The 21,280-nt window shown below is 36.5% G+C and overlaps 1 protein-coding gene across 2 annotated transcripts in view; it reads left to right on the top strand.

Annotated features, from left to right (window-relative positions):
• ATG7 (autophagy related 7) overlaps positions 1-21,067 on the top strand; it is a 118,979-nt gene extending 97,912 nt beyond the window's left edge. Inside the window, exons 19-20 of one of the 2 annotated variants that reach the window (XM_052776247.1) lie at positions 13,748-13,796; positions 14,174-21,067. In XM_052776247.1, the coding sequence (XP_052632207.1) occupies positions 13,748-13,780 (33 nt within the window). In that variant the 3' untranslated portion in view covers positions 13,781-13,796; positions 14,174-21,067. Of the gene's footprint in view, positions 1-13,747 lie in introns of both variants that reach the window. The other variant, XM_052776246.1, reaches the window with a different exon arrangement.
• The last annotated feature ends 213 nt before the right edge of the window (positions 21,068-21,280 follow it).

The raw sequence follows: 21,280 nt of genomic DNA, 5'->3' as shown, positions 1-21,280 counted from the left end.
CATCTGAGTAACACAATAATGTTGATACAAATATATTATAACACCTAACTACCAGTTATTCAATATATTACAGAATCACAGAAAATTGAGACTGGAAGGGAGCTCTGGAGGTCATCACATCCAGCATCCTCCTCAGTGCAGGGCTGAATCTGTGGGCAGCTTGTCCCAGTGCTTAACCACTGTCACTTCACAATTTTTCCTTATGTCCAGACAGAATTTCTCTTGGTAAAACTTGTGTCCATTGCCTTTTCATCTTTCTGTACGTGCTACTCCGAGGAGTCTGTTATCTGATTCCATAGCTGATTATTTGCTGGAACAGAGAGAGGAAATACTTTACTAAGAAGTTACAGAAGTATCTAACATGGTGAACTTTATATGCTGTTTACTCCCTGAATTTCTTGGTAAACCTTTATTTTCAATGCTAAAAACTAGTTTAAATCAAAGTTGAGCAAAATAAATTTTAAAAATATGTTTTCATAAAGGGTTTTCTTCTGTACTTTACTGTTGGAAACAGTAACTGAAGGGAGTTACTGAACTGATATTTTGTCTTAGAGAAAGGAGGAATTGCTTTTTTAAAGAAAATCGTTCATTCAGGTGGAATATATGTGACTAGGAAGATTCTTCCTATTTCTTCAAAGCTTACCTTATCTGAAGAGTGCACAGATAGAGCACTGATTTATAAAAATCACAATTCTAAATGAGCTTATTCTCTCAGTTATAGCTGTGTATATCTAGAATAATTTATAAAGGTTGGCTATGCCAAGTTTTGTTGACGACACAGTCTTATCAGTGGAAGAAACAGCTCATGACTTTGAAGATGAAGGAAAACTTTCCTTCATCTTTACAATGAAACTAGACCTTGGATCGTTACATTAAATGCTGTGCAGAGGGGCAATGAAGAAAATAGTCCCTGCTTTTAATATGCTGTTTTAATTCCCCCTCCCCAAATGAAATTGCTGTCTTTAGTAGTTTGAAGCTGTACTCACAAATTCTACTTCAACAGCAAAATTTTATTGTAGCCCATCACTTGTTTCTTTGATTCCTGAGTGTGATTAATTTAGCTTAGAGGAATATCAAAGAACAAGTTACTAACTTGTTGTCATACAGTTTTGGTTGAGAATTTATCCCATGTGGGTAGGTCAGTGTGGGAGAAAGCCCCATAGTAACTGATAAAATAGATGAGTGGACAACAGAAGCTTTCCTTAACAGCAGAATGACATGCAGCCTGTAACTTAAGATAGGAGCTGGCTTGAGCTATACAGTGAAATAACGTACAGTTATGGACAAAGAATTTGTGATACATGGGAGATGTATTGCCAGCAGACACACACACACAAAAAGATTTGTAGCTGGAATAACAGACCTAAATGGTAGGTCTGTGCTCTGAATGGGATTAATGCAATCAGCATAACTCTCAGAACAATGAGAAAACTAGGGGAATTAAGGCATAAGGTGATGTGGGCTTTAACAAGGACCTTTGGACAAATAGGACTATGTTAAAAATGTTTATGATATGGTTGAAAATTGTCTTGATGTGTAGCTCAAAGAAAGGCAGACTCTAATATCCAGGGTGGTTTGAATTACTGAGAGGAAAAAAAAGGAGAGGATTTCAAAGGCAGAAATGATTGGTGCTTAGCTAACACTTCCCTGCTTACAGTTACAAAGAAATCAAATGCCATTTACGTCTTTTGAAACTCCTTTTCTCTAATGTTGATATTTTCATAGTGCCTTGGACCACAACCTGAGTATGATACGACTTTAATTCTGATTTAGCTCCTTAGAAAATATTTTCTGTTACCCATAATAAAAAACAAAATGGGGCAAAACATCCATCTCTGATGTGGAGGAAATCAAAACCTGTTCTTAGTTACAACAGAATTTTTTTATATACCGTTGTGAGGAGAAAGAAATGTTTCAATAGAATAGCAATTCATTTGTTTATCACACTAGAACAGAAATATTAGAATTACGTAAGAGCTTTAAAATAAATTTTGTGATAAAGTAGCAGGCATTCGAAAGGTTAATCCAAGAAAGGTGGTCAGCTTTACAGAAAATACAAAATTGTATCACTTTTCTGAGCTCCCAGTGAGGATGCTTTGGAGGAATACTACTCCTGGGAAGACCATACTTTGTTTTGGATGTTTTTTGTGGTTGTTTTGAAGTCTTCAGCATTACACAATAGGTGAATGCAGCACTGGCATTTTCTAAGAATATTCCGTAGAGCCAAAAAAAGTTATGAAAATTTGGTGTTAAGTCAGAACAGACAAGAGTAAGATTATTATATATGGAGTTGCAAGCCAGAATGCAGCTTGTCAGCGAGCACTGTGCAGCAAAAGTTTACATAAGACAAGATCCATATTTAGAGAGCAGGATCATATGTTGCCAAAGTAAAGAGGTGATCAAAATAATTCTTGTAAGGTGTTTATTTTGGATAAAATCATTTATCTGCCTGATTCCTACATTGTAGCTATTTGACACAATCTTATGTTTCTCAAATTTAGACCCAAAGGTTTAAATTAACATTATGAGAGTGCTCCTCAGATTTTTTTTCAGTTTAAAAAGAGGAGTTGCAAACAATAGCTTAATGTTTCAATTATTGATAGAGTACCTGTGTTTTGGTTTATATCAAGTCTTCAGTTTTCCCTTATGCAATATCTATAATCACCTGTTCCTTTTAATTTCTGTTTATCATCAGTTCTGTAAGGAATTGAAGAACTTTATACACTGAGTAAAATGAATAATTTTATTCACTACTGAAAAGAAAACCAGTTTTTGAAGTGTAATACGATCTTAAATGTTTTATAAATGAGTATGACCTTGGTTTTGAATATTGTCTGAAAAGGTGTCACTCACAACATGTTGTTAAACTGCTACTTGAGCCTGCTCCTCTTGGCACAAAAGGAAAAGCGCAGTCCGATGAAATGGCAGCACTGCTTTCTGCTGCAGTTTGTTGCTCTGGGGATACGTCTCAGCTGAATGCTGTTGGAGCCTGGCATCGCTTGGCTTGTGCAACCTGCTGGGAATCACAGCATGAGAGGAGATCCCTGTAGGCCCTGCCATATTTTACAATTTTCTGTTTGAATTAGAACACTTAATTGTTCAATATTATGCGGAACCACCTTGTAAGTATATTCCAGTTCTTTCTTTGGGGGGAAGAGGAGGTGGTGAAGTGAAAATAATTGGATATTTAAGATAATGTAAATTTACTGCCACAAAGAAGTAAAGTATGTTTTGGTAGTGCAGGAGATCTGTTGCTTGTTTTAAGGTGAATTTTGTGGAAAATTCATTTAACAGCCTTGGTTTATATTCTCATTTTGAAAGCATACTAACTATATTTGCTGCCCTGCAATCAAACTTTAAAAAGTAGTTTCTCACTCTGTCGTTCACAGTTGGATTAACGTGTTCTTTCTGCGGTCCCCGTTGATCCCATAAACTCAGTGTAATTGCAATCATATAATAGGCAAAAAGATCAAAGTAATCCCATATGGGGGGGAAAGAGCATTCTGAGCCAAAACAAGCTGTTTGGCTTGTAAGCAATTGGAAGCCTTTACTATAGCACATCTGCAATGTACTCTGTGTTACAGAGCTCCATAGCGTGGCATGCTGCATACTTCGTGTTACTATGATACTGTAGAAATGCTGTAACAATGCTTTGCTAAGCTTGACTAGACTAAATAGACTTGTAATAAAAAGATTGGTTTGTACCAAAGAGATTACATTGGAGGGGCTGTGTTAATTTCTCTTCTTTTTCAGAGCACTCGGTTACAAATTATGAAGTGCAACAGAGTGAGTTTGATTTTGAATTGGTGAGCCATTTGCTGCACTCAAAGAAACAAATCACTTGGCATGGTCATGCCATCTTCCAAAAGTTTTGTGCTATCAGGCTGAAATAAGGTTCACCTACTGTTAGGAGCTTGTTAAAGCATTGCTTTCTTACTGCATTCTGGGAATGAAAAAAAACAACAGGACAGCAAGTGGGTTTCCTCTTTGTTAAAACAAGTCTAGCAGGACAGATCAAGAAAGGGAAAATGAGAGAATTAAGGAGGTTCGATAGCTAGGACACATAGAAGTATTTGCAAACAATCTGTTAGTCCAACAGATGTTGAAATTATGCGGTCAGAAAACCAAAAGCAATTTTGAAAAGGGTTACAGAATCCTAAGCGTCATGCAAGACCCTCCTAGCACAAAATCTCTGCACGGTATCATCAAAATTCTTGTTTGTTCAGTTGTTTCCATATTAATGGAAGTGTTATAAAAATAAATCTGACACTTGTACAAGTTTTCAGCTGAATCTGGGTTGGACATGTAGTTTCAGAACTTTTTCCTGAGTCACTACATAGGTTTTTAAGTGAACTTGAGGCTGCTTCTATTATTTAGAAAATTGTGTAACGTATGGGCATAGCAAATACTTTAAAGGCAATGTGCTTGTAGAGGTTTGTTATTGCTGATGCACCTTGTGCTTTTTCGTGTCAATTTTATGTCCATTTGAAACAATAGGGCTTTGATAGAACTAAACCATAAACCTGATCTGCCACTTGTATTTCTAGAACATGTCTACCTTTAATTTCTAAATATTTTACTAGTTGTGCTTTTATATCAAGGCTCACAATTTTCTGGATAATATTTATTTTTATCCTATTTGGTAAGCATAATGGGAAAAGTGACATGTAGGATTTTAATAATAGTCATGGGGGAAACTGGCACGTAAGTTTTTAGTACAAATGCATTTATCTTCTCTAAGATTTTGAGCTGTATAACGTGAAATAAAGCTGATTATTGCAGTATCATTCATGCATTTAATAGTGGACAGCATCTTCCTTTATTCATTTAGTTTCACCTGGTGTCTTCAGAAATTATTTTAGTTTCTAACTATAGGAAGAGCATTCTTTCTGCATAAGGGGAGAGAGGAGAAAGTTTTCCGTAACTTCTTGATGCCTCCTCCACAAGATAGAAATGTTGTGTATACACAGCATGTATCTCCATGGAAGCAATGATGAGATTAGTGAGGTCACTGGATAAATCAAAATTTTAACAAATTAATATTTTGATTGCTTTTCAAGTTTGCTATTACTTATGTGTTATATACAGTGCACTAGAGGAAATACGCTTATACTAAAGATGTGTACAAAATGTGCATGTAAGATGACATAACGGCATGTGGGAAATATGTGTTAGTTTCTTCTGCCAAATATTATTTTCTGATAATGGGAATTGAGCTGGAAAGAATCCATATTACTGATTTCAGAATTATTTAAAATAATGCAAATTTCGTTTGTCTTTGCCAGCTACGCTTTGTGAAGATGGAGTGTGGTTGATGAAACAGGAAAATACCATAGGCGTAGGATTGAAATGTGATTCATGTCTGAGTTAGGTGACCTTCCAAGAGTACTTTTTATTGTTATGGGATTCTCTGTCTCATCTGAAAATAGTCTATGCATTTTAATCAGTCAATACAACTTCAAGGATTTCTGTGGACCTTTTTTTACTTATAGAAGTTGGGGTGTTTTTTGAAAATAAGAGGGGAGATTTTTCCAGTTCCGAAGGGTCTTCATAACATTTGGCAGTCTGCCTTTTTTTTTTTTTTTTTTTTGTGATATGACATGATTTGCAAATATCGATATTAGTTCCTTCTTCCACCCCAAATCTCTGTCTCCATGAAGAGTGGTGAGATGATTGATTCTTCACACAGGCTGTCAGAATGCACATCCAGGAATGTGTCCTCTGTCTGACCAGCCATCTAGTTATGGTCTGAATTTCTTTTGAATATATGGGTTATCTGGTTTGTTAGGTGAATAGAACTGTACCTTTATAACTTAGTGTCTTTAAGCTGTTGAAAAGATTGGAAGTAGATGAGTCTTCTGGTCCTGTCAAGAAGGTGTTGCTCTGTCTCCCATGTGCAGGTGCTATAAAGAAGCATTGTGAGATGATAACGATAAAGGGCATATTTATGGATATGTGATGGGTATGGGCTAGTTTGGCAAAGATGATCCTTGTTTCGAGAGATGATTTATGTTTGGAGGTAAAGTAAAACACTGGAGCAGGATTCTTAAAGAGGCTGTGAAATCTCAGAAATATTTAAAACTCAGCTGGACAAGACCCTGAGCAACCTGATCTAGTTGGCCCTGTTTAGAGTGAAGGAATGGACAAAACAATTTCCAGAGGTATCCTCCAATTGAGCTCAGTCTGTGATTCTGTGACCCCATACTAGAACACTCAGTATATCTTAAGTATCATGTTTTATAATCTCTTTATTGTTTTTGAATTATTTCTGATACTCAGTTGAATAGCTTGTGTAATTAAACCGCTGCTCTTTTTTAATCAGTAACTATCAAATGTTTGATTCTGTATGACCTGAAAGCTAATTTACAGGTCTTAGACAGCAGTTATGCATCACCTTTGAATTAAAAAGATGTAGTGGAACATGGCAAGCTATTGATATACAGCAAAACAAATAAAGTCTGTGTAGTTGGAATGGCATAGACTCAGATGTATAAATGGTGTTAATTATTCTGAGAGATCCATTTATGTGTATGATCCCGATTTCCTGTACAAGGCTGTGAAACCCTTGAAAGTAAATGTGCATTTACATCTACATTGTGAATTTTTTGCAGGATTTAGAAATGTAATGAATATAGGCTTACACATCTTTTTATTTTTAATGTAAAATCTGGGCTCATTCTCCTCATTAAAGGAGGAAGATGATAGAAAAATTTGAGTACGTGCTTTTATATACTATAATGTTTTCATTTTCATTTCAGTCAGAGAGTTTACATCAGATCTAATCATTACTATGGCATGTATTTACGTTAATTGTGGCTTCGCTCAAACACACGTTCTGTTCGGATAGTTGCCTTTTTGTGTTAGTAAAATGAAGTTTGAAATCCCCCCCAGAACAGGATAATGGCAATCATTAAACCTGCTGGGGGGGTGGTTGTTTGTTTTCACACTTGTTTGTTTTCAGTTTTTAAGAGCCTGAGGAAAAGATAGTAGAAACTATCCTCTTAGGTATACGTCATTCCAACAACTCAAGTGCTGTGCCCTGAAAAATGGCCTTTTCAGCTCCAGAGCACTTTTAGAGGGGTAGAGAAATTGTTTTTGTATTTTCTTGCTTCTCTGCTTTGGGTTTTTCCCTCGTAAAACAAGAAACAATGGAAGGAAATGTGTCTGAGGCATTCTTATACCAAAAAAACCCTATTATGCATTTTTTTTTGTTCCTTTTATTGTATTGTTTCATTAACTGTTAGTCATGTAAAAAAAAAATCCTTTTTATGAATGTTTTCATATAATAGTCTGATGAATACCTAGGAAAACTGCTATAAAAACAGAAGGGACTAATTACTGTCCAGTGCTACTATTCGTATATCTGTTTGGAACATATTATTAGAGGATATTAAGAAGGCTTTCTAGCTAGAAGTTTGCACTGTAAACAAATACTTTCTGCACTGTTTACTTGCCTTTTTCCGTGTTGTTCTTAAATATATCTTTCAAAGTGTTTGGAATCTTCAGATGCCAGTTCTACAAGATATTTAGAAAATGGTCCGATTTCAAGTGTAGGAGCCAACTAAGCGCATGTGCTAAGGAGCTTGCTGAATTTGCGTATTGACCAACTGCTGCAGTAATAGCTCAAATGTAGGTAGGTCAGTCAAAGTATAAAGCCCATCTTGGAAGAGGACATTTTCAGAAGACGACTGTGATCCCTCTGTCCCAAGCTCCTAGAACACTAGGTGCTGGACAAAAAGGGTACAAAAATTGAGTAAACAGTAGAGGAACAGAAAATCAAATTCAAGATACTACAGCTGGCAAGATGAAATCAGTAGGGTGATTTTGAGAGGGCCAATGTTTGCATTTTGTATGAAAAGTGAGGCTACTCATAAGAAGTATTATACATATATTCAAGAGAATTGCATACAAGAGGAACTTGAAGAATAATGGTTGCTGTTGGTTGAGATCAAAATGAGAATGCCTCATGACCTTGACCTTTTAAGCTGTGGTTATGGGCTGAAAATACAGAATTCTGGAAGGGCTATAAAGGGAAAACAAGCATCAGTCAGGGACACCATCACCGAAAAAAAGTACAAAGATGGACTTGAATTTTATTGCAAGATAGTAAACCATTCAGACAGGAAAGGCTGTGAAGGCAGAGACAGAAAAAAAGAACTTGTGGAGGTACTAGGGATGCCAGGAATTTGTCAGCCGTGTCAACTAGCTAGGGTAGCACCATTGTGTACAGGGATCTGGAAAAATTGTCCACGATTTTCTCTACCTGCTATTTAAATAAAGCAGCTTGAAGAAAGAAATGCAGTTTTTATAATCCTTGGCTTTGATTTTTTTTTAAGGTTAATTTCTTTTTGTATGTGTTTAAGTTTGTAATTCCTGTGTCAACTGCAGTAGAGAGGTATCTGATAGTTAATTCTTCAGATTATAGCCAAAACTGATTTTAGCTATAGTTTAATTATAGAAAGTTGGCAGCCACTTCTGAAAAAAAGTAGCTATATCCTGTTGCAGTAAAAGACATCTGTTGTATAAGACCAGTTAGGTGTGGACTGGATGAACAGTTGCTGTGGGGGAACCACTGCGATTGTTGTAGGATAAGCTTTTGCCACTGGGAGCAAGAGTGGATCCTTGTTTAAGTGCATTACCTTGGTTTCTTAGATAGCAAAGAAAATACTTCACTGTAGAGTGCACTGTGCAGGCTCTGACATGCATCTAGATGTAAATTCTGAACAAAGCTAAATGCTCACGTTAGTGTAGAATACTGTTCTCGTTGGTTGTTCATTTATGGCTTTTTTTCCTGTGGGAAAGGGGGATGGGGAAGGAATTGTTGAATATGCAAAATGCTTGAAGTGTTTTCGGTTTCAGTAAGATGAAGGGTAGTGCTTACTGTGCATCAAGTATCCAAGATGAAAGGAGGGTGCTGAACTTTATAATTATCCTTCGGTCTATGCCATGAAGTCTGGAAAAGTTGCATGTTAGAACTTGCAGGCATGTAATGAATTTGAGGTTGCAGTTTCATTTCTGTTGCCTTTCCAGAAAGACATAGCCAGTGGACCAAGATGAATACTGAACAAGTCATATAAGGCGTGTTAATGCAGCCTGCTATGTCTAGTTCATTTCTAGTACAAGTATATTTAGACATACATACACACATATTTTGTAAAGTAATTTAGGCTGCCAAAAGTTCTGATGTATTGTCTCTCTGGTAGTGCATAGAACAAAACCACGTTTAACCTAATATCTATCAAAAAGCTCACATTTTATAGCTATAAAATAATATAGTTGCTTTAAACATATGCTTCAGTGAATTCTTTTTTTCATTTGTTTAGACTTCCTGAGTAAGTGTACATTTCTAAATCAAAGACTAAGATAAGATAAGCCTTAATTGATCTGGGAAGCCATATGTTCTCATGTGATACTCAGCTGTGCTGTGTGATGTATGTAACACCTAATTTTCAGCCCTTGCCTCTGCCTGTAGAATTTTACTCTTACTCTTCACCGTATTTGGAGCATTTATAACATAGTAAATACTGTGGTTTGCATAATAAAACTATTCCAGGTTTTTCTAAGCAGAGTGTTTTGGTACATGTGTATGTAAATTTATCTCAGTTGTGTGTAGAAAATAGTATGTGTGGGGGTTGTTTGTTTTGTCTCTTTTAATGAGGTAGCCATTTTTGAGGCAAATCCTGCTAGATCCATGCTGGCAAGAAACTTTTACGAATCCCCTAAGGATACATTTATATTCTTGCAAGTTTATTTATAGATAAACAGTAGTTACCTATCTGAGTTACGTATGTTAATTCTAAGATGCAAAGCCACTACCTACTTCAGTAGGTGAACACCAATTTTGGAACCATTGTCGTGGAAGTTAAATTTCAGGTACCAGGTGTTACTGTTTTGTGAAGGAAATGCAAACCTCTCTATTCAGTAGGATTTATTGAACATGCAGTCTGGAACTGTGTAAAACCAATCAGTAGGAACTTGTGAACAGTTAAGTTAATACATAGGAGGCTGTTTTTTTCCCCATTCTTCCTATTATGTAAGAAAATAATACTTGTAATTTCAGGAAAATAAGTGTGGGAATTCTTATCTTATCCTGAATAGACATAATTTACATCTGAAATTTAAGAATCTCTACAAGGAAGTTTGAATATAAAAGCACATATTTGAAGAAACAGGTGCATTCAGATAATCTGTCCGGATTTGTACAGACTGGGCTGGTTTTGACAGCTGTTTTATTATCTTCCTATTTTATGAGTTCTCCCATCATTGCCTGTAGCTGCATTTAGGTTTGACTCACCCAGGTGTGCTGCAGGACAGAAGAGAAGTGAAAACAAAATCCAAATTCACAACTTGGTTTGGATATCAGATTCTTGTCGTGACAGTCATTTTAGACATTGTCTTTCATGGCTTTCTGTATTTCATGATTTCTCCTCTTAAAAGTTTCACTCTTTTGAAGTAATATCCAAAGTTTGTGTAGTCATGGTCTATGTAGTTTAAAAGTCTTTTCATGAGAATGTGTATTGTTCTTAACTAAGAGCCTATAATGGATCATAATGTAGCTGTCGGTATTGACACTTAACACAAGTTCTTTTGCACAATATCATGTAGCTTGTTTTCTTTAGGTTAACATGCAACGGTTAACTTTTGTATTGAATTTTTCCCTGTTGTTTCACGTTATTCTCTCCCCTCTGCATGTCATTTATTAAGGCACTACTACTTTCTTCTTTATAAACCTTAGTACAATTCAACACACAGTGCTATGCCCCCTCCCTGAGAGGGTTCAAGGCCAGGTTGGATGGGGCTTTGAGCAGCCTGGTCTAGTGGAAGGTGTCCCTGCCCAGGGCAGGGGGGCTGGAACTAGATGATCATTAAGGTCCCTTCCAACCCAAACCATTCTATGATTCTCTGGTTGTGACTGCTCTGGTAGTTAGATGAAGTGTAAACTTATAAAACTGTCTCTTCTCCTGGAAGTAAAATAATAGCATACTTTTCAAATGTTTAAAAATAATTCTCCTCAATCCAGGATGTTTGCATAGCGGTTAAATACCTGTGAACCTCAGTTTCAGTCTTTTTGCAAATATTTTTATGTTAAAAGCCTCCTAGAAAAGAGCTGTGCTTTAGATAGGAGAGAATTTGTCATTCTTTTCTCTTCACTTTCATCCGCTTGTTAACAATGAATGTATTTCCTAAATAACCTAGTAGGCGCTGCTGCTGGCTGCGCAGTGTGCTTGGACTGTTAGTCTTCGAGTTACCTGAGGCCCTCTATGGGTTGCCTGTCCTTGACTATTAAGGCCAAATACAGGGAACTGCTTTCTTCCCTTTAGTTTCAACAAAAAGAAATTACAGTGCTGTTGGAGCTGCTGTTTGTATTGTACGGGGTGTTAGAGTAATGCAGGCTTTGCACATTTAGACATGTAAAGCAAAAAGGCTTTCCGAGCTTCACAGGAATTATGGAACAGCTAGCCAGTTCCTGGATGGAAGTATTTTCATATCACAAAATTACAAATGTAACTGGCACCCTTACCAGCCTTTCTCTGTAAAAACCAAACAAACAAAACGGAGAGTGTACTTGCCTTCTCACCCACACTGTTCAGATCAGCACAGATGATGGGAAAGCACAGAGCAGAGAAGCTGGCTACACTCCCAGTATATCTGTTTAGCAGATAAAGATGACTGTTTTTAGGGCTGTTGGTTGGCTGCTTTCACTTTTGCCTTTGAATCACCTCATGGTGTATTTTTAAAAGTATTTATTGAGCTGCTTTGACAGAGAGGTGTATTTGTAAGGGTTACAGTCTATGGGCTTTGTTTTCAAAAATTAGAGTGGGCTAGACAAAGGTGGACTATCAGTCTGAACTTTGGATTTCTTGCTTTTTGCCAGCTTGAATCATACCATAAACTCTATTTAAAGATTTGGGGTTTTGTATATTTTTTTCCACATCCTTGACCCTGACTGGTGAGCTGGACATTTGTGTTTGCCTTGGCAAGCTCCAAGCTGCTCATCTAGGGCAGGATGAAAACTCTTTTTTCCTTTTGTAAACAAACTGTTCCTTCAGTATTTTCCATAAGGATTTACACCACCATTTTGCAACGCTTCTAGGAATTGAGAAAATCTTGCCATTCAGAGTTTTCATTTTACACAGCTTGTAGCACTGCATAGAAATGTTTGATTTTATAAGTTTTCTGAGGTTGGATTTGAAGAGCTTTTTTCAGAATGTTTTCAAATTCCAGAAACACTACATTTTGTCTTCAAGGGGTTTATTAAAGCTATAGGTCAATATTCATTGTTGCCTGTCTAGAAATGGGGTTGTTTGTATTTTTTGTCTAACGCTAATGCATGTGTGTTAGACAATGCAACTGTGAACACTGCCCCATTGTACTAGGCACTGTATACATGTAAAATACTGCTTTGTGCCCTGAAGAATTTACAGTCTAGAGTAACTGTTCGCATTCTGTATTTCTTTGGATATATTTTAGTGGTCAGGATGTAAAATGAGAGAATAACTTAGTGGGCCACTTTATGGCGACACACAGATTATGTTTTGGAACAAATGAACTGAATTTCATTTTCCACAGGGACAAAGGACTGATGGTGCTCCTTTTTTGTTAGGTCATTTGCAGTGAGGGACTCACAGTTTTGAGTGCTGTATGCCATAGAAATGGCATTCTTGTTCTTGTAATCAAAAAGACTTGTCATGGTACTCCAGCAGTACTGCTGCTAATTTAGGCCACTTTGAAATACTCTAAGTCAGAGATGAAGTTTTATATATTATAAAATTTATATTATGATATTATTAAATCCAAGTCAAAGCTGAGTACCCATGTTAGTCCTGATCCCAAGCTACTGGAAACCCTGCCAAGAGGAGGAGGGTATTTGCCATGAGCTAAGCCTCCAAAAAATCATAAAAAGTCTTTTAAGAGCACCCACGTTTCTCTGGAAGAAAAAACTTGTAGTATATATTCAGGATATGTTCTCCCCCCTGCCCCTTCAAATAGTTCTGCTTGCAAGTCCCTGTATTTTTCCTCAGATCATGCATTCTGCTCCCTGGTATGAATTTATAACGCTCACCTTAGTATGTTCACAAGGATACCGGATTCCTTGATGTTCTGTGAAAATACTCACTATTTTCCTGCAATCTGTAATGGTTTACTGAACGAGGGAAAGTAGCAAGTAAAAGTACAATTATATTGTACTGCAGAAAAAAACTGTGTAGTTTTTAAATTTCTTTAAACAGTAGGAAAGAAAAAATTTCCATATAACTTCTTGTCTTTATACTGCTGGGTTTGAGATCTAGTATTTGAGTGCAAAACAAAGTATTGGGGAACAATTAGTTCTTTATAAATGTCTTGAAAATTTTCTGCAGTGTTTAGTAAAGTATGCTATTTACTATAAGTTATTATCCACATTAAGTATGTGCCAATGAGTCAGCAAACCAAAACAAAACATCTGGTTTTTGGTCTATGGCTTACTGTAAATTATAATAAATAGCAAATAACCAAACTGGCAGTTCAGGAACAAATACTGAAAAGTGTATGTTAAAAAATACCCCCAAGATTAAAATAATGAATGGTGTATAGGTTGTTAACAGAAGAGAAAAATACTGAATTTTATGTAAAGCTCCATTGATGCTAGTCATCAGTCCATAAATGTTATTTATTCTTCCTTTTAAATAGTAATACTAATTTTAAAATGGTACATTAAAAGCATATTTGAACTCCATAAACTAAAACTGCACTTCCTTTTTTGTTGCAGATCTGGGACATGAGTGATGATGAAACAGTCTGAAAATCAGCTGAATAAGGTGGAAGATGACCTACTTTGGACTGCAGTGCTGTGCTGCCTTTTATGTTATTTGACAAGTTAATGATTGCTTACCCATTCTGACTGCTACAAATACAAACAAATATAATCCACATTTCGACATTAATATCTTCACCTTGAAAGCAGTCTGTTATGGATATAACTCTCCACATTTTCATTTTTATTATGTAAATAACTAAAGCAATGTGGTTATGTTTAAATGTAATCTTTTTTTTTTTTTTAGTTTCTAAATATGGCTTACATATAAAATATGCTGCTTAAGTAAACTTTGGTGTTTTATTCGTCCCAGTTCTTATTTTGCTTGTCAATGGACATGTCCAAGCAGCATGTCTGAATGTCTTTTTTCATCTTTCCCAGATTTGTGCCCCTTTAGTTGGAATTTATTGTTAAGATTGAGAATATTCTGCTATTGGGAGTTAAACTGCATCTTTAAAGGAGAGCAGGAGTAGGTAAGAACCTACACCTACTGCCTACACCACATTGCTTGCTGTTTCAAAGTACATATTTATAGTAAGTTGATTTGTTCTTGCCTGCGTCAATGGAGATGTTATTCTCTGTAAAGATCTCATAATTTCATGCTATGGAAGAAACGTGGTTTGACTTATTTTTACACAGTAGAGACCAAAATGCATTGGTATCATGATTAGGCTCCCCTGAAGTTTAGAGAAGGCTCTGATATGTAGTAAAAATTGCTTTGGAGGGTGGATCACTGATTCAGCCAAAACTTGTAGAGAAGTGCTTAACTGAAATAAGAAATTGGTTCTCTAACTTTGCTATTCTTGGATGCTATCATGCGGTACTTTACAGGTGTTAAAAAAGAGCAATTCTGATTTTCATTTTGGTTGGATTTTGAGTTTTTCAATTTTTGCAGCATCAGGAATGGCTTCAGAGATTATGGCTGAACACAAACAGTAGTTTGAGAATCCTTGAGTTTAAAAGATAACTTGAGAAAAAAGGATTTGTAAAATATCAAAGTACATTACTACAAAATTTAAAGTGAATCTATTGGTTTTTATCTTGGAATAGGTTTTAGAAGTACATTTTAAATCTTTTTATGGCTTTATATTGTGGGGATTATGGACTAACTCAGAAAAAATGCAAATTGCTTTATCTGTCAGGCAGTCTTTATTTCCCATATATATTATAAAAATTATTTGGTCAACCCAATTATTTTAGTTCCTTCCTTAACATAAGCTCGGAATATTTGGTGTAGATAATTTCACAGCTGCTCTGCTTCTCTCTTATGCCGCATCAGAAGAAGTTCTGTCAGATCAAATTTGTCTAAAAATAAGGATATCTGCAATTCCCATATTCTGATCATAAAAGATTTATTGAAACATGCTGAGGTTTGCATCAAGTGTCTAAAATAGCTATTATTTCTATTTATTTTAACTATCATATTCATTGTATTTATGTGATTTCTTAAGTAGCCTTAAGGGAATGTCTTGTTTAGCAACTTCATTGTAATATAAAAATATATATGAATGAAATATATTTTTTGAAAGACTAGTAATCACAGAAAACTGATCCTTTGGTGGTCAGGCAATGAACAATAAGATTGATAACATGCCATGTCCATTTTAAGCAGTTTGTTAATGTACGTAATTACTTATGAGCTCAAAAGATCTCCATTTTGTTAGCCATGCCGTAGTCCAACCGGAATCATGAATAAGTACCAGGGTAGTTTAAAGGGAATGATCTGCATTTTTATCTTTTGGAGTTGCTGATCATGGAGTGTAAAACTCTATTTGCAGGTTTTGGCTATCTAAAACTTGAAAACTAGACATCTTTCTGAAATCTGTTAAACATTAATAATTATTTTAAATAGCTGAAACTCTGCTTATCCTGTTAAAGTTACATTGTAGCTTTACATTGAAAGTATCTACTTAACTGCAAGAGTATACAATATCGAAAGGTTCAAAACTCAGGGTTAATATAATGTTTCCTTACCTCTGTAATTTCAGTAACATACAACTCTCTCAGGCTGAGCTGTTTCCTGTACATATGCTTCCCAGATGTCTCTGATGTTCAGAAACACTTCAGTTTGACTTGGAGTAACTTCCGTTGTCTAACTGTAATGTTGTTTTCTTTCTCCTTACGGACCAGAATTGTTCTTAGTTTGCTTTTACTCAATTTCTAGGCATTTACTGAGTGAGAAATCATGAGAATCCATTCAAATGAATGAATGCACATTCAAATACTATTAACAGATAAACACATTTATTTACTGGCTCGTATGCACTTAATGGCAGGATTTCGGCACAGTCCTCAGCTCCAGTTATTGCTGTTTAATGGAACAAGCTAAACTTTAACTTTCTTCATAAAGGAGGTAGGATTTAAATTTTATTTGTGCTGCCGTGACCTCCTAGGTGTCAGTGAAGAGCCCGAACTCATACTTTCATTGTAGAACCCAACAGCTACCATGGCTTTTCAGGTATAAACCAGATCTGTTGGGAAGAGGGAGTGAACAGCCTCAGAGGAACCTACTCATCTTCCTAAACTATCTAACAGAAACACAATGGCATTATACGGCAGTGTGGGTGGAACTGTATCTCACAGAAGGCAACTGTGATACCTGCGTACCACATCTGGGGACATTTACTAGTGTTAGAAGACCACAGATCTCAATGGAGAGCTGTAGACATCATTTTTGTGCTTGAGTATTAGAGAGGCTCATGGAATGATAGCCTCTGTTTTGCTTTCACACTGACTAGAGTTTTTCTTCAGTGTCATCCCTTCAACGTGTTTGCTGGCTGAAGTCTAGAAATTGTTACGGAGTAGTACCGCATTCATGAAAGTGAGGAACTTGAGATTCTGTATGAGAGTTTTCTTCTTCAAAGCCCTCACTTGCTCTCATCCTTGCTTTCACAATCTGCTGTTAAGTCCTCTTCACCTGTGTCATAGTCTGTTGATCGGGAGCAAATTTCACTTAGGGCATGCCCTTTATATCACATGTAGATTGTCTTAGCACCATTAAAGCCAGCAGAATCATAGCCAGTAGGTGGTCCAGCCCCCATTGAGTCTTAAGCCTTCAGCATTGGCCTCTATAAGGGATAAAGGGCACAAATTTGAAAATTACGCTTAGATCAGTGAAGAAAGATTCATGATGGCCCAGACAGGTTGGTCGAGATGAAATCACCAAGGAATGGCACCATAGGACTTATATTCCTAGGAAGTTGGTGGCTCCCAAGAACTAAAGGGAGATTATTCTTCAGTAGAAGTCAACAGCACAATAGTTATTTTGATACATCAAAGGAAACTGTAGTGATTGCACCAGCCCTTGAAATCACTGAGCTTGAGCCTGGAAAAATACTTTTCCCTTCCCTGTGTTCTGTATGGCTTTGGTGTTGTGTCCTCAGAGAATTCCAGTGACATGAACTAAAATTTCATTTTTGTCATCTTTGATATTCTTGTTCCAGTTCCTGCATAATGTTCTTTCTAGTTCTATTTCCTTGTATAAGATTTGGCTGCTCACCTTAAATATATGCAACAGAAGTATTAGCAAAATTGAATAATTTTTCCATATATAAGCATTTTCTTTTAATTTCTCACTTGTGTTCCCATAAAAAACTCTTACTGAAATGGTTTTTTTGTATTTCTGAACTTTTCACTATGCACTTTAGAATCATATCATAGCACTTGTTTCTCCCTCTTACTGAACAAATTCCTTCTAAATTATGTTAACTAGTCTAACGGGAATTGCTAATAGAATCACAGAATCATTTAGGTTGGAAAAGACCCTTAAGATCATCGAGTCCAACCATAAACCTAACATTGCAAGTCCACCACTAGCTACTTCACCATCGCACTTACTCTGGGACAGTGTTCAGCCATGAAGAGTTCACCCAGCTCACAACTTTCCTTTGAGTTTTCTTCCTCTTTTTCAAACCAAATCACAAAAGCAGTGAGATTGCTGAGATGTGACTGAGAATAGACTTCGGTATGCAGGATTCTCATTAATGCCAGTAATGTATGGAAAGATTACTAAGCTTCTGATACCAGCTTTTGTGCTGTTGATCAAGAACAACTCTGCCTGTTTCTTAGAGAATCATTAAGAGCCATGACAGAATCCATGAGGATATTTTTATATAGTTTCTCTTCAAAGTATAACCATATCTTAAGAGTTCAAGGAGAGTCCTAACTCTCTCTTCTTAGGGGAATAGGAAGGACAGCTCACATTCTTTCAAAAATAAATACGTTGCAAGCTAACACATAGTCAACCTTTCTTGTCATTCTGCCAGCTGTTCTGCGGTGCAAGTCCAGCCAAGTAGCCATGCTCATGCTGTCCGTTGATTCAATGTTTGCTATACTGTAACTTTGCATTAAGACTACACAAAAGCTGAAGAGAGTGTGAACAGCTAGATGGTGGGATTTTTCCTTGCTACTTTTCCAAATTTTTGTACCCAATTTTGTAGGGTTTTTTTAAAATAATAATGCAATACTTTCCTTAGAAACAAATAAGTATTTATACTCCAGAGAGACCCATTAAAGAAATAGTTGCAACATGGTAAACTTCCTAAGAAACATAGTCTGGAAGATATCCAGAGCCTGTTACCATTTTGTTTCTGAATCTTTTGACATGGCTTCATTAATTCCTTTTCTTCTTCTTTTTTTTTGTTTTTTTTTTTTTTTTTTAATTTTCAGTGCAGATGTTGTGCTTATGCATATCCTGCCAAAATGAAACTTTCCTTCAAGAGGGTGTTGTGCACCTTTCTCTTTTAGAGCACCTGGATTAACTGTTTTAAAAGACAGAAATACCACACTAGAAGGACTTTGGACTGTCCCAGTCTGGCAATGTGTAAATTCCTAACCTATGAAAAATCTACGTACCTACGTACCTGTCCCATTTCAGTTCCAGCTTGCTTTCTCTTGCAGCTGCCTGGACCTTTTCCAGAACCCTAACTGTTTAAAAATACTGTGGCACCGCACAGGTAATGCTTTAGGTTTGAAATTAATACACTTTCCCTCTCTATTAGCACTTCAGCTATCCAGTTTCATAATTTCTAACAAGTTCATTTTCTCATCTGTGCAGCACTTGACAGGTTTTGAAATTAAAAACCCTAACAATTTGTTGACAGTGTTTTCTTTCTCCTTTTACTTTTATTGATAGCCTTTCTTCCATTACCACTGATAATAGTGACTCTTCATAGTGAGCAGTGATTGACGAATGGACAGACCACAGGACTCCTTGCTTTGTGTTAGCTCTACTCCTAGGTTACACAGAGACGTTAATACTCCCTGCTTTTTATCTTAAACTTTTATTTAATTCCTCAACTGTGAAATGTATGGAAATTGGGTTTATGTACTTGGTGAAGAATATCTATTTTTTTTATTCTCAGTTATCCCGGGTCAAAGAAACTGGTCTGTTGCTCCAACCCATTGTTTTGCTGAGGTATTGTTGACTATTGTTTGATGTCATGTAGTGTTAACCAAAATAGGCTGTGGCTTGGGCTAATTTGTAGCCACTTTTCTCTCAAGTACAGTAGCTGAAATTCAGCAATCCATATTCTTCCACCAGCCAGTGATTGGTGTTTTGTCCAAGTTGTAATGAAGTCTTTGGAGTGAGTCACTTGAGGATTATTTTAACCTGGCTGAGGAAATTGGCACTGCAGAAGGGAAACTGAAGCTACTCCCAAAAGAATTAATAGCAATAAGCTTGAGTAGCAACAATGCTAAGTACCTTAAGGTATTCTGTATCTTAGGGCAGCAATTTTTTCACCTAATTTCCCAGTTCAAATGATCTCACCCCAGGATAAGGATGCAGCTGAGTACTCCAACCATATATAATTTCAAGTTCTAATTGTTGCCCTCAATAATCAACAATATTATCTGCCTGTTGCGACTTAACCATAGCATTTTTTCAAATCTGGTGGAATTATTTAGGACATTCTTTGAAAAGATTTTCAGAACCCATAAGCTGTTTGTCTGAACTTTGCAAATGAAATAGCGTGGTTTCTTTCTGTTTAATCAGGCCAGTACTCCCTTGCCATTGTAGCTTCTTGCAGGAGGTTCCCTGGGATTGGGGATAAAAAGGGGCAGTCAGGAGTTCTAAAAACAAACATGTTATGTTTCCTGGCTGGCATGGAGTACACACTGCCTTTCCATCTACTATAGCAGTCTAAATGCCTGTTTCCTCTTGTTCTTTGAATAGATGTTTATATAGGACATTGATATAAAGTACAATAGACTGCCTCTGGAGTGAAGGTCACATGCACACGTGCATTTCATTTTAAATGCTAAAGATTTCAAATTACTTTTAACAAAGTATTTTAGTAAGCTAACAGGAAAAGACAGAAGCATATGTATAGTGTTGTGCTGCTGCAAATCAAAAGCACAATTTTTTAAAAATGATTCTTTGTAACTTCTCTCCTTTCCCATACAGTTAGTTTCTGTTCTTACGTTCTTTGGCTGTGGATTGCTGCTTCAGTAGTCTTTGAGCATCCAAAAATTTAGGCTTGTGTGTGACTTCAGTTTGCTTTTTGGCACCAGGACATTTGATTTTTGTAAGATCTCAGCAGAATGAGTCATTGTTTGATTTGTTAGTGAAATACCATTATGCACTACATAAGTAAGAAAGGAGAGGCATTTATTCTGGTTTCATTCTTATGGAGGTGGTCAGTAGTGTTTTTTCCTCAATTTCTCTTTTAGTCTAATGTGTGCACCCTCTTAAGAAACTGCAGTTGATGCATCCCTGCGAGGCAGTGCTGCAGGCGTCTGGTGCATTTGAAAGGCAAGCTGGCATCTCATTTCTGGAATGATTTTACTTTCTAAATCAAAACCAGTATGGGCTAAAACTGAGCAAAGAAATGCTGCTAAAATTGTTTCCACGTCATGTCAATAGCCTTGGAAGAAAGGTGAGGGCCGTGGAGGTTCCAAGTCTGGCCCACTCTGAATGCATTTGAACTCTATTTTTTGACAGCTAGTAAATTGGTGTCCTCCCCCCCCTCTTTTCTCTCCCCGTGAATATCTCCTCCCCACCCCCAGTGCTCGGTGCCTCACTGGTAAGGGAGGGATGTGGATGAACAAGCAAATTAATTTCTAGTGATAGACTTCTTTCAAATTAGTGTAAGAAGTGAGGAAGTCTATAAAGTAGGTAAAATTTTGCTTAGGGGTTTTGCTTTGTCTTTAAGTGTCTTTATTTTCATTTCAGGCTTCAAAGTCTGACTTTTATACAGTAATTCTGTAGGTGTTACCACTTCCTCAGGAACCTGTGACTCAGGCAACGTATAAATGAAATGACATCACCAGCAACTCTTGCTTGAATTGCTTGTTTCCTAAATAGGGGCTGTTGGTTTTTCTTTTAATACTTGCAGCTTTGTTTGGGTTTTTTTGGTTTGTTGTTTGGTTTGTTTTTTTTTTTGTGAGGGGGGAGGGGATGAGGGCTTTTAATTATCTAAGGCAGCTTTGCCATTATGAGTAACCACACTGCATGTGTTTTATCCTTTTGAATCGTTGAAATCACCA

The sequence above is a fragment of the Harpia harpyja genome, chromosome Z (assembly GCF_026419915.1).
Source record: "Harpia harpyja isolate bHarHar1 chromosome Z, bHarHar1 primary haplotype, whole genome shotgun sequence".
In the NCBI taxonomy this organism is placed as follows: domain Eukaryota; kingdom Metazoa; phylum Chordata; class Aves; order Accipitriformes; family Accipitridae; genus Harpia; species Harpia harpyja.
Note: the sequence above shows the minus strand (reverse complement) of the source record. Positions and strands in the feature narration are given on the sequence as shown.